Source organism: Pseudopodoces humilis, chromosome 24 (genome assembly GCF_049639895.1).
Source record: "Pseudopodoces humilis isolate 2021_Gansu_Grassland_sample_001 chromosome 24, ASM4963989v1, whole genome shotgun sequence".
Classification (NCBI taxonomy): domain Eukaryota; kingdom Metazoa; phylum Chordata; class Aves; order Passeriformes; family Paridae; genus Pseudopodoces; species Pseudopodoces humilis.
This window is the reverse complement of record NC_142223.1, coordinates 2,451,989-2,465,149: the sequence shown is the minus strand read 5'-3', so window position 1 is coordinate 2,465,149 and position 13,161 is coordinate 2,451,989. Positions and strand designations below refer to the sequence as shown.

The window sequence follows — 13,161 nt, the reverse complement described above, 5'->3', positions numbered from 1 at the left end:
GATTCTAACGAGCTCGGGAGTTTTCATCGAATAATAAGGACTGAGATAAGCAGGGCTCCCCACGAGGGAGGTATCCCAGAGGAATTCAGCCCAAAGGAGGCTGAGAGACTAGGGAAAAGTTATATCCACAGAGAATTGAGCCCAAAGGAGGCAAGGAGAGAGAAATTACACTTCCCAGCTGAGGGGCTCTTCCTCCTGCCCCACTGCTGCTCTCTCTCCATCGGCTCAGTGGGGTCCTGGGAGGTGCAGAACAACCCTGCAGGGCAGGACAGAGGGACAAAACCTCCAGCAGGAGCTCATGCTTTGTGTGATGTGGGAAACTGAGGTGCTGCAGGAGCAGGCAGATGAGCCCCATCCTCACGGAGTCAGAGCAGGGCAATTTTCACACACTGGAAGAAGCAGAGCATGAAATGGAGGAGTAAAAACCTTCCACAAACCATGGCTAAAGCTCCTGCTCGAGCCAGTCCTCTTGCAGACCTGTGGGGGTTCTTGCACTGCCTTTTCCAGATTGCCAGCTCTCCTGGAAGTGATAAATTGGCTTCAAGGGACCCAATTTCAGCAGTAGGAGCAGACAATCCTGTGCACTGTGACCTCATCCCCAGTGCATTCCCCACACAACACAGATGCTGTCAGTGCCGCTCTGGCTGTCATGAACAGCAATGTGACTGAGGGACCCAAACGTGCGAATGTCAAAATCTTTTTTATTTACAACAGTCTCCAAAAAATCAAGGAACACTGAAAATAGTGAGGGTAGGAGACAACTTACAAAAGTGACACGCATAGATGGGGAATTGTGCTACATCACTCTGGGAACTGACACTCGAAGGTCCGCACGCGACGCGGTGGAATGGCAGCGCCCTCCCTCCCACTGTCCATGGGCTGCTCACGCCTCTTCTCCCCTTCTGTTTTGAACCATCCTCCCTCCCATCTGTTCTGCTTCTGCCTCCAAACCTTTCTGCTCATCTGCTCGTTGCTCTGCCTCTGGCCCTGGTCACTGCCCCCCACCTCCCTTCAGCAACTGCCCAAAGGAGGAGCAGAGAAGAAAAAGCCAAAACCCTCTGACCTCAGGATGGAGACAGGAATTGGAAGAAGTCTTAGCTCTGGGACCCTGGGTACTAATCCAGAGCAGAGTAATTAGCAGAAGCTTTAGAAATATCTATGAACTATGGCTTATATGCTATCTGGGGTGAGGAGTGATTCTGGAAGAAGTAACCAAGATGCTGAATTTGTCCTGCCTGGCTGCAAATCAGTCTGCACAGCTTCCTTGGTGGACAGCGTGGGAGGATAGATCTGTGTCATGGGGTTAAACAAAAAGCCTTTTATAACCTTCCAAAAGGGCAGGCTGCTCTGCTACAGAAATTCAGTGCAGGGCAAGCTAAAAGACACTGTGACATAAAGCAACATCCCAGTTTGCTCCAGTGGAGGCAAAGCCAGGGTCTCTGGAGACCATTGCCTCCAGACTGCTGTATCAATGGTCCCAGCAGCTCTCCAAGTGCCAGCATGTCTTTCTCCTTGGGGATATTTCTCAGGCTGCCTTTGCTCTGGCATATTTTTAGATCCAGCAGGAACTGAGAAACACAGTCCAGCTCAGCCACTGACTCCTTTCAGAATCTGCAGCCCTGGCAAGTGCTGAGCTCAGTGGCCAAATCTGATGCCCCAGTTGCCCAAGCACCTCAAGAGGCACCACAACGTACAGAAACAGAGAGAGGTGTCGTGGATCTTTTCCTCCCTCTGATGCTGAACTCTGTTCCTCCCTCCTCCAAAGCTGATGTGGGCAGGGCTGTTGTGAGCAGGGACACTTTCTCTGAGTGTCCACAGCCATGGGGAGCCCTGGACTCACTCAGTAGCTCTACTGAAGGCAAAGAGCAGTCACACCAGCTCTGTGCATGAATCTCAGAACTTCAGCAGCAAGGAGCAGTGTCCTTCTGCTACTGCCCTGCACTGGAAGGGAGAGAACTTCTGGGCAGGACAAGACCCACTCTGTTTTGTAGGAGACTGCATAGTTCCAGAATGACCCCCTCCTGAAACACCACCCTAACTTTTCAGAGGTTAAGCCTCAAACCAGGATTTACTAGAAATAAAGGAGTGGGCAGTTAACAGGCAGATTCCATTGCCATGTGCTAACTGAAAATTCCTGTATGCTTTTTAATTGCACCAAGATCGTTTTGAAATGGAAAATTAGAGCATTTTCTTCCAAGTAAGGCTCATCTGATGTGTTCTGTTTAGAAACATCGAAACTGAAAGCTTTGTGCAAAGCTGTTTAACTCCCTGGCTTCCTCTTCCTGAGGAAATTCTCAAGACTTCTCCAGCCACTTTCAGTCCAGACTCTGTGAGCACCTTAGGCACAGACACCTACCATGGAGAAGGCTGAACCTTGCTCAGCAAGACAGCAGGGCCCAGGAGATGGCCTGTGGAACAGAGGAGAAAGAAGACAGGAAGATGTGGGATGAATTAAGGTGAACATCTGCTCCTGGAACAGCACCAGAGAGGCGAGGCCTTGCTTTTTAATGCTATGAGCATCTGCCTTGGAGCACCAATTCCCAGCAGGGCCGTCAGCTCCACCTCCACACTTGCACAGATAAAGCCATCCCTTTTCTTACCTCTATCATTTTGTGAGTATTCTGTAATCACAAGGATGACACTGCCTACGTGGACATGGATGTACACATCTGCTACTCATTTGCTGTCTCCACAGATGTCTGGGGACATCAGGGTGTTTGAAGTGTTTTGCAGAAGGCTGGGCCTCACCTTTAAGTCTCTGTCACTCCACTACATGTGGAGAAAGCACCAGCCACCCTGACCACAGAGCTGTGTTTAATCAGGGTCTCAGGTTACAACATTCACTGAGTCCTTGCAGTGTAAAACATCACCTAGGATCCTCTACTGGCTCCTCTGCTGACCTGCTACAACTGGTGTAAGTTCCTCCTCCTCTCCTTGCCTCAGTTTCCTTCCTGGAGGGGCACAATCTCCTCAGCATGCCTTTGTGAATAATTTCCACTTATCCTGGCCTTCCCTCTTCCTTCTGAATCGTTCTGGCCATTGCATTCCCAGTACCACTTTGGGCAATGAAAGCCAAGGTGATGCCCTGCTCCTGCTAGTGCCAGCCAGTCCTTCTGCACTGAGGGAGCCTGGGCTGCCTGCAGAGGAGGAGGGAAAATTATAGCTTGTCCTTTTCCCTACCTGCTTCAGAAAACAGGATGGATCCTGTCAGGTGCCAAGAACTCCTGTTATTTTTGTCTGCAGATCAGACACTGTCAGATCAGACCCAAGAGACATAAAAGGTTTCCCTCTACTTTAAAATTAGTCTTTGCCTCCCCACAGTGCCTGAATGAATGTTCCCAGCATGGCATGTCCAGAATCACACTGGAGGTGGGGGTTTATGTAGCCTCTTTATAGCGAGCAGGAACACAGGATACCAGGGGCTTACACAGCCTTTCAACTTTGCAGGATTCAAAGCACATCTGTGCCTTTCCTTAAAGGCCTTTAAAGCTTTCTTCATACTTACAGAAGGAGGAACTTCCTCTAAGGGTGCCCTCAGCACCTTATTCTTTTGTCTGCTGACCTGGAAATATCCATCAGCTTTAATCACCCAGAAGAGGTTTGAAGTGTTTGCTAAGTTCAAGCCAAGCCACCAGCCAGGGCATCCTTGGCCACAGCAGCAGGGACACCTCGCTGTCCCCTGCAGCACCTGCACAGCCACACAGGTCCCACGGGGCTATCACTCTTGCCCTCCCCAGTCACTGCCACTTAGGAGTGCTCAGGGCACCACCAAGAGTTAAATCTGGAGCACAGGCGTAGGGAACAGCATGGCTTACACATCAAGGATGGGGCTGAACTGTGCACAGCTGCCATCAAAGCAGCACAGCTTAAGGAGAGTCAAAAATCCTTTCCAGAAGCATTTCTCCATGGGCACAGTGCTCATTATGAAGGAGCTGGTGCAGATTAGAGGTAGGTGCCAAGAAACATTTAACACTTCGCAGAAAGGGGTGATTCAGCTGTGCCACGGGATAGCAAGGAGTAAACCAGGCTACTCACGTTCTCAGGACCCTCACAGAGCAGGATTGCTCTGAAGTCCACCTGGAAACAATAACTCCTCTCTGCAGCTTGGGGAACCGTGGGGACACCTTGGGGAACCTACTTTAGAAACAAGTATTTGATCCAGTTTCACAGGGATGACACAATGTGAAGGTGTAAGGCTGGCAGGGATCAGAGCAGGGATGCACTGAGCCAAGCAGAAGCAGCTCAGTCTCTCAGCAGTGCAGGCCCCACAAATTGGCTGGCAGTGGGGTTGGACTTCCTGGAATTTTCATCTTAAAAAGAGAGGATTGATCCAGACAGAGAACACAAAGCCACCAGGATATGGAATCTGCAAAGAACTTGAATCAGGCTGCTTCCTGGCCACATTACTCTATTTGCACCCTTGTAAATACTGGTTAATGCATCTCCCAGTGGGCCTGACCCTCCCCTGCTGCCAAGGATCAGATGTGCTGTATATTAATGCACACTTAGCTATTTCAATTTTAAAAATACGATAGAGTCAGTGATGCTTAAAATGTACTTGTTAATGGCAGCAGTTTGTGATTTCATTTTACTTTAATAAAAACCATCTGCTCAGAGCAGACAGCAGCTGCAGCTCTGCTGCCCTCGGGTCTCCTCACAGGAGGTGTCTCTGAGCTGCCACAGAGGATGCTGTGCCTACCAGCAGCTATGGGCTCTGCCTGGCCCCAGGGGCTACCTTGTCCTCAGGCTAAGGGCTGACTGCTATGGCCAAAGAGCTCTGCAGGGACCTCAGGGCTCTCTTTTCTCTCCACCAGGAAGAGCAGAGGCGGTGACTGGTGAGGTGACATGGGGGACTGGGCATTGAAACTGCCTTGAGCTCACTACTGAGATGAGGGAGAGGAGGGCAGGCTGCTGAGGGCACCATCTGCTTCCTGATGGATGGATCCTGATGGATCCATGAGATCCCAGCACAAGGTGCTGTCCCTCCAGAAAGAAGGGGAATGCCGTGTGTCCCAACATCCTCCCTGAATCATGAAAGCAGGTTCACTGCAGGTGGTGCCACCCAGCAGCTCTGGTTTGGATCCCAAAGTGACACCCGTGAGAGCTCCTGTGCAGCAAGTTTTGGGTCCAGGGCCTGGCAAAGGGATCCAGACAATGCTCTTCCCCAGGCCTGTCCAACAGCTCTCTGCTGCTCTTGAAGGCTCAAGTAACGAGGCACAGGCTTGGTGTGGGAGTAGGACATCACCTCAAGAGTCATCGTTGCAATCCTGACCCTGAACAAGTGGAGGGGAAGGATGGAGGGAAGGGTTTTTGACAGGATCAGATGACCTTCCCAAATTCTCCCATTTTAGCTTTGTGGGTCCAGAAAGCCCTGTTTGTTAAAAATAAATTAAAATACCAAGAAAAGAAAAGAAAAAAAAAGCAGAAAGAAAACTGAGAGAAGGAAACCTCCTCCTCTACTGTTCATGGGCTGAGGTATTCCCTGGGCAGCCCTCACTGTCCATCATCCATCCATCACTACCCAAAATAAATACAAGTTTAGAGCAAAACCCATTAGAGAAAATAAAGTGCATCTGGAGTTGAAAAACTTCATGAAAAAAGGGACTTTTTTTTTCCTCTTTTTTTTCTTACAAAAAATATTCTTTAAAAAGAAGAAAAAAAAAAAAAAAAAAAGAAAGAAAGGGAGCAAGAGAACAGAGAACGTGGCTCTCGGCCTGGGGTCTACAGGACTGTCCCGTTGGGGAGGGGGATCTTAAATCCACTCTTCAGCAGGGCAAGGCAGATGCAGAGAGCCAGCAGGCCGGCCAGGAGCACCCCCAGCAGTGCCTTGAGGCAGGAAGTCCTGCTGCGGGTGAAGGTGCCAGGCCCCATGACGCTCAGCAGGGCCGTGCTCACAGTTAACGTGTACAGGATGGACACTCCCGTGTTGAGGGCCACGATCTTCCCAAACTTAGCAAAGGGGGCAATGATGCAGAAGAAGAGAGGGACGGTGGCGATGACGGTGGTGACGGCGCTGGACACCATTGCCACACCCACGTGCCGGACCGCTTCCATCGTCCTCCACTGGCGGCACGCCGTGGGGTCCTGCTGGAAGGGACAGCCCTGTTATTTTAGCACTGGTATTTTAGGCTACCTCAAACAATCTGTGAGGTCTCTCAGCAGGCTGAGCAAAGAGGCACAGGCTCAGAACCCAGCAGAGGCTGCTGGATTTTGTGCCTCCTTTCCACCACATCAGCCTGATTGCTGGGCCTACACTGCACAGGGACTGCATGCAGACACCACACCTGGCATCAGAGATCCCAGGCTTTTGTGATCTCCATCTTCCCAATGAGACAAAAGATGTTAACAAGGCCAGAGGCGAGCTGGTGGTCCAGCAAAACAGTTGTCACCCCAGGACAGCAGTTTTCAGAGGTTACAGCTAGTGCAGAGCTGTTCCAGCACAGACATTTCACCTGGACATGAAAACAGGCTGCTTTGGACACAGCTGTGGCCAGCAAGAAAGGGACAACCATGTGGGCTGGAAACCCTCATCTGATTTTACTGTGCTCAGGTACACAAGCTCACAGTCTGGAGCAGTCAGCAGGACAAGCAGCAAATACCACAGCCCAGGGATGCTCTGAGGGTGCCAGGACATATTCCCCCACCTTGCTTATCACATGTCCTTCTTCACAACTGAGTGGCACAAGAGGAATGAAATGCAAGGCTGCAGGAAGAAGAGCTCACCTGTGCCTGGTGGAGTGGCAGGTTCTCCCCTGCCAGCAGGTAGCCCTCCACCAAGTGCACACAGTAATCCACAGAGGAGCCAACGAGGATGGAGAGGGAAATGGCTTCCACAGCTCCCATTTCCCAGCCAGACCAGTACATGATGGTCACCACAAGGCAGACGACCCCTGTGTGAGGAAGGTGTTGTTAGGCAAATTAAAGGACTCTGGGACTGCTGCACAAGCCTGCTGGTACAAGTGGATCCCTGGGGAGTTTGGGCTCAGACCCCACAGGTCTGTGTGCCACCCAGCCTGACTCTGGCACCCACTCCCCTGCCACAGAGACAAACACTTTCCTCATCTTCCCTCAGCACAGGGACACTGTGTAAGAGACCAGACTTGCTGGGACTAGTGGAACACCCAGTTAAATATCAGGCAAAATGACTGATGCCAATCTAAACTCTTGCTAAGTGAATCCAAGCCCAGAGAAGTGTCCATGTGTGCACACAAGCACCACAGGGAAGTGAGCCTGTTGTTTTGCTTGCTGGAGTTACACAAAGGCTGAGCACACTTCTTTGAAGGCAAAGAGAACTGTTGGTTTGTGAGTCATATGTGGGAGACTAAGTGCTTCCAAAATGATAGATTTGATTTTTAAACTGAGAAGTTTAGCAACACACTTAGACCACAATATTACCAAATCACCAGCCAGGGAGAGGAAACTATTTACAATTTTGCTTCAAATACTAAAACACTGCTAAAATACTCAGCTTTTAACACCTCCCACTGCTTGGAAATAGCAGCCGTGGTGCAGGTTCTTGGAAAGTAGTGCAATTGTTATTCAGAGCTTGTGGGACTTAATCACATTATTATACATAACAGGTAGAGATGGCATTTGTGTAGCTAAAACCCTCATTTAAACAAATAGAAGGGATTGTGTAGATAAAACACGCTGGGAACTAGACACACAAATCTACTTTCCCAGTGAGGTTCCTGTGCATTTGTTGAGAGTTTCTTCTGTTCACTTAGCCAGTCTGTTCTCCAGCACTGGCTCCTGGAAAGCCAAAAGGGTTTACACAGAATACGAGAGACAGAGAATCAGCAGTGCCACAATCCAACAATTCCAGGACAAATGAGAGCCTGACACATTGGAATTGGTGTTTTTACCTAAGATGCTGAGCAGCACTGGCAGCAGGAGGAGGATGTGTGTGGTGAACACTGCCACGGCAGCCACACAGATGACCAGCGAGAGGACGAGACCATACAGGGCACTCTGCACTCCTGGAAGGAAACAGCCAGCTGATATGAATCCTGGAAGGTGACAGCTGCGATGAGAAAGGCACCGTGTTCCTGCTGGCAACAAGGCAGGCAGGGACTCACACTGGGGAAGACAGGAAGGGGAGGATGAAAGCGGAAAGAAGGTGATCGGTTTCTTGAATCTCGCAGCAGCAGGGCTGAGTCCCTTCCCTTACCTGTTCCCTTGGGCTCTGCCTAATTCTGACAATTCCCATTGCTTAGGGCAGGAACAGGCTTTAGGAGTTTGCACAGCAATGGCAAGGGACTGCAGATATAACCCATGCCCACCATATGGGACAGAGTGTGCTGTGAAGACGTGTCAGAGAGCGTGGGCTCCCCCAGGGAGAGAAATATGGCATCACTTGCCTATAATCTCCATGAAAATCTGCTTCCAGTGCTCACAGGTCTGGAAACCATGCCGGAGAGCAGAGCCCTCTGGGAAGAGCTGGAGCTGCTGCTGCAGGAATGTCTCCCATTTCAGATAGTCAGCATATGTCTGGAAGGATGATTTCCCCTTGTAGGTTGTCTGTAACAAGATAAACACATCACTCGTGTCCTGCTCTTTGGGCAGGGGATGCATGGCAAGGAAAAGGCCAGAACAACCTAGAACAAGGAGTGGCAGCACCAGGCAGAACTGGCAGTGGCATTTGGGCAAACCTGCCACTTCTACCAACTTGTGAGTGCAGGCAACTGTCTGCAACAAACACTAATAAACACTAAATTATGGCTGCAAATGGAAGTGGCCAGTGCAGAAAGAGCAGAGCTAAACCCCCAGAAGTCACTGTCACCAGAATGACAACGTCACCAGGTGATGCCATGTGCTGCTCACCGATTCAAATGCCATGGAGATCCACTGCACCTTCCCATCCTTCACCCCCACTGCCCCATGAGAGAGCTGCCCAGGCAGCAGGTTTGGCTCAGGGATATTCTTGCACTCAGGGTGCAACATCTGCAGGAAGGAGGAGATGCTGTAACCTGGAGAGAAAGAAAGGGCAAGAGATGGAGTGCAGAACAGGGAAAGGAAGCACACTGGAGCAAGGGGATGAAAAAAACCCCAACCAACAACCCAAAATGAGAGCCCCAAGAGTCACAGGACCCATCTGTCCACAGCTGCTTCCCCTTGCCACTCTGGTTTGCCAAAGCCCTTGAGGTCTCAGCATCACAGCTCTCATGTGGCTCTGTCAGCAGCATGGGACAGGACAGTGCCACTGCTGTTTGTCCCCAGCTGTCAGGAACAACACAAAGAGCAAGGGCTGAGGGATGTCTGCCTGGCCTGGCAGGGATTTGCTCCAGGCATGGAACTGACTTTTAGCCTCAAGACAATGTACCAAATGCCAAACTACCACAACCTGCTAGCTCAGCTCCACAACCTTGTGACCTCTGAAGTTGGGAGAGATGGTCACTGGTCAAGTGTGCAAAGCCAGAGACAGTGAGCAGCCTCACTGCAACGAGATCAGGTGTGAGTTCACTGTTATTCAGGAGCTACTAAGAAGATATTTACTGAATCAAAATGTTTTCTCTCAAGCAATACCCATGACTGGAAAGAACAAATGCAATCCTGTTCTTATCTTTCTGGATTAAATCCCAAAGAATCTACCCAGCGTCTTTGGCATTAAAGAGACCACCTTTCTTACTTTCTGTCCCAAAAAGCACAACCAATGACATGTTCTAGAAGGGTCAAGCTGCCTTGGGAAGAAGAGGAGACAGCAAGAAGCAGTCACCCTTTCTGGTTTGCTGTTGAGGACCCCAGCTGAAGCAAGCACAGGTAGGGCTGCAGAGGAGTTAGTCTAACCTACCCGAGGGCAGGCACTGAGCCCCTCCGGGCTTCACCAGCTCAGAGTTGCTGGCAATGGCTTTGCAGAGGCGGCACAGGTTGCCAATCTCTTTGAAGAGGTCAAAGCTGTCATCGTAGATAACACTGCCCTTTCACAAGGAGACACAATGACAAGAGCACCGCACGTGAGACACACACACAGCAACTGGAGCTCAGCTGCCTGCATTTCTCACTGCCCCTTCAGAGGAAACAGGCAAAGGCTGGTTCTGCACACTACCCCCAAATCACAGAGCAGGAAGAACAGCAGAAAGCTCAAGTGCATCAGCCAAGCTAAGCATAATTTTTCTAGGGAAAGACTGTCATGTGTCAAGGTATCAGATCTCAGAGATAAGCTGTTCATAGAAAAGTCACATTTAGTAACCTTTCCCTAGAGTAAGTGATTTTTATTTTTTCTTAGTACTTCACAACAAGATATATATATTATAGAAAAATATCAGTTCCCTCAGTCTTGAATTTGTAGTGAGATTTTGAGACGGGTTAGTTTCTAAAACCCTCAAGAAAGCCAGGTTTAGACTCAAAATTAGAAGGTTATATATTGCACTCAGAGGGATTTTCTGGAAAATCTGAAGTGGCTTTTTTTTTCAGTAAGGACTTCCCGATCTCCATTATTTTGTCAAATTGCTAAAACAGAACTGTACTGGCTCATCACAATGCTACAACCTCTGCCCTTCCATCTGTCCACCCTGGGCTGTGGGTATCAACTAAAAACCATCCAGAGAGCCCAGCACGGCCTGCCAGACCGGGTGTACCATGTCTCCGATGACGTGGTTGTCCGGGTGTCGCGTGCGATTGACGCCTCTGATTCCGAACACCACGAACACCATGGCTCCCGTGTCCACCAGCGGCCGCACCGCCGGCTTCCCGCAGCCCGCGTTCACGCACGGGTTAAATCCAGACGTGGCCGACAGCTTGGCTTTGGGTGCTGCTGTCAAATACAGAACAATTGGTTACTTCAGGTGGCAGAAGAAGGTGTGATGGTCTGGATCTCGGCGTGGTTGAACGGTTTTACCTTTCTCACTGGGAACGTACAGGATGCCTTTGGTGGGTCCGTCTGGGCTGGAGCTGAGCAGGCAGCCTGGAGGAGACACACACACTCGGCCGTGGTAAGGTGGCTTGTGTGACTGGGCAAAGTACAATTTCCTGTGCAGCAAAGAAAGTTTGTTAAGGGGGGACAGAGGTAGAGAAGATGAAGCATCCAAAGTATCACGTGGAAACAGATATTCTCAGGGACAGAAGCAAAGGGAAAGGTGAACATCTGCAGACCTGGAACCCTAGCCATTGCATATTCTGTGCTGCCCATTCAGCCCAAGAGTTCAGGTGGGTAAGGGCAAAAAACAGGTCAGCAGCATCTTTCTGCCACCCAAAGAAGCCCCCAGACACAGTCTGTCAAGCCTTTTGCATGTAAATGATGCTGTGGGCCTGCAAAGTGACTGCAGAGATTGGGTACACGTGCAGCAAAGCAATTCTAGAGCCATGGATGTCACTGATTGAGGGCAGGACTAGCAGTGGCCATGAGGCATCTCACATCAGCCTCTCAGCTGGGCTGTTCCTCAGGGGGGTTTGGGAAGGTTACCGTGTTCGCTGCTGCTCCTTGGAGGCCACGTAGAAACTGAAATCGAACTTCCAGCCCTTCTTGGTGTCACAGGACAAGGTGGTCATCATCCACTTCCTGGGGCTCATCTGCTTAAGCAGCCCTACTGTGGACACACAAGCTGTCAGCTTCCTGGTGAAGTTACCGAAAGGCACTCTATACACCTAAGCAATGGATTAATGAAAACAGACACTTAACTCCACGGGGTTGCAGCCTGTTGCACATCAGCATCACACTCTCCCCTCCTCCCTGAGCGCTGGCACAGCCACACAGAACGAGCACTGCAGGCACAGCCCCCAGCCTGCCCCTTCCCAGCGATGGGCAGGAGTGACAGGCCCCTTAACACCCCCATTCCCAGTGGCCTAGGCTGAATGGTGGCTGTTCTGCCCAGGGTGAGGGACATCTGCCCTAGAGACACCCACAGTTTTGCTCCCATCACTGAGAGTCACCTCACAACAGCAACAGGTGAAGTCTTGTGGCACTCCAAGGTATCGTCTCGGATGATGCCAAGCACAATGCCTTCTGTGTTAACTACCCTACTGCAGTGCCCTGAAAACGTCACCCAGAGCTACACAGGACCCCATGGAGAGACAGGAGGAGGCTCTTGTGCTCACCTGCTGCGTGCTGCCCTCTTGCTAGAGGGGTCCAACATCCTGGACTGACTTACCTGGAATGAAGGCACCTCCCCGTCTCCCGGTGACACCATCTGCCAGGGCGCAGGGACACTGGCATTGAGTGAGAATCTGTAGATGGCTGGTCTTCCCTTGTTCCTGGACTTGGAGATATACACAGTCCCCTGGAGCTCTGAAGAAAACAGAGGGCATGAGGTTTGGTGGTACTTGTTAAATCAGCAAATCCTACAGACACAGGCAGAGCAAAGGAGGGTTGTTATTCTCTGCTGTCTGCTCTGGGACACCAGGCACAGCCTCTGCCTTCTGGCAGTGCAGCACACATTTCAAAGGCTATCACAAATACACCCTGAGCTGCAGTAATTCCTGGTGGCTTAATGATTCATGTCATCTTGGGACCTGGCCCAATAACTGTTTTATCCTCAAAATCCCCTGCAAACTGAATTTACTCTCCTGTGACCTGCCAACAAGGTTGTGAACGGGACTGGGATGTGAACTGTACTCAGATCAGAGGGATATGACACTAGACACTGCTGCCAGCTGGGTTATAGGACCATGTCCTAGGGAGCAGTAGGTATTCAGGGAAAGGGGGATTCTAAAGATGCTCCATACATCCAGCACCAACCTAGGGCTCAGTGGGGCAGGCTCTGAAGAGAATTATTCCACATCAGCTATTCAGAGAGCATGTGCTTTAGCTTGTACCCCAGTGGATCCTTGGGCCCTGGCTGCTAATGTGGCCAGAGCCACCATGCCCCACTCACCTTGCTGCCCTGTATCACTCATGCTGCCTTTACTTCCCCAAGGTGACCCTGAGCCCCTCTTCTTTTTTTCCAAGGAAGTTCGGATGTTGTTCTGCAAACTGTGGGGCTTTTCCTGAAACAAACCTGTCCCACAAGGTTAGTCAGGGAGGCCAGAGTGAATGGCATGAGAAAAGATGCACCAGGCCCGTGTGTACCACAGACTCTGCAGCTGAATACCAAACCCTGAGCAGGCAACACAGACCCTCAGCTGGGCACTGACATGAGACCAGCACTTATGAGTAAAAATAGTCAGTTTTCATATCAATCCCTGTGAAGGGATTGCTCCAGAAGAAATACTCATGCAGTTCATGGC

The 13,161-nt window shown here is 50.5% G+C and overlaps 1 protein-coding gene across 7 annotated transcripts in view; it reads right to left on the bottom strand.

Annotated features, from left to right (window-relative positions):
• Positions 1–681: 681 nt before the first annotated feature.
• DISP3 (dispatched RND transporter family member 3) overlaps positions 682–13,161 on the bottom strand; it is a 39,841-nt gene continuing 27,361 nt past the window's right edge. For 3 of the 7 annotated variants that reach the window (XM_088066505.1, XM_088066499.1, XM_088066500.1), the window contains exons 11-21: positions 12,810–12,932; positions 12,087–12,223; positions 11,402–11,583; positions 10,838–10,968; positions 10,578–10,753; positions 9,791–9,917; positions 8,824–8,969; positions 8,361–8,520; positions 7,866–7,979; positions 6,724–6,890; positions 682–6,087 (exon numbers count right to left, since the gene is read on the bottom strand). In XM_088066505.1, coding sequence (XP_087922631.1) covers positions 5,722–6,087; positions 6,724–6,890; positions 7,866–7,979; positions 8,361–8,520; positions 8,824–8,969; positions 9,791–9,917; positions 10,578–10,753; positions 10,838–10,968; positions 11,402–11,583; positions 12,087–12,223; positions 12,810–12,932 — 1,829 coding nt within the window. In that variant the 3' untranslated portion in view covers positions 682–5,721. The remainder of the gene's footprint in view (positions 6,088–6,723; positions 6,891–7,865; positions 7,980–8,360; positions 8,521–8,823; positions 8,970–9,790; positions 9,918–10,577; positions 10,754–10,837; positions 10,969–11,401; positions 11,584–12,086; positions 12,224–12,809; positions 12,933–13,161) is intronic. The other 4 variants (XM_005528297.2, XM_088066502.1, XM_088066503.1 and 1 more) reach the window with 4 other exon arrangements.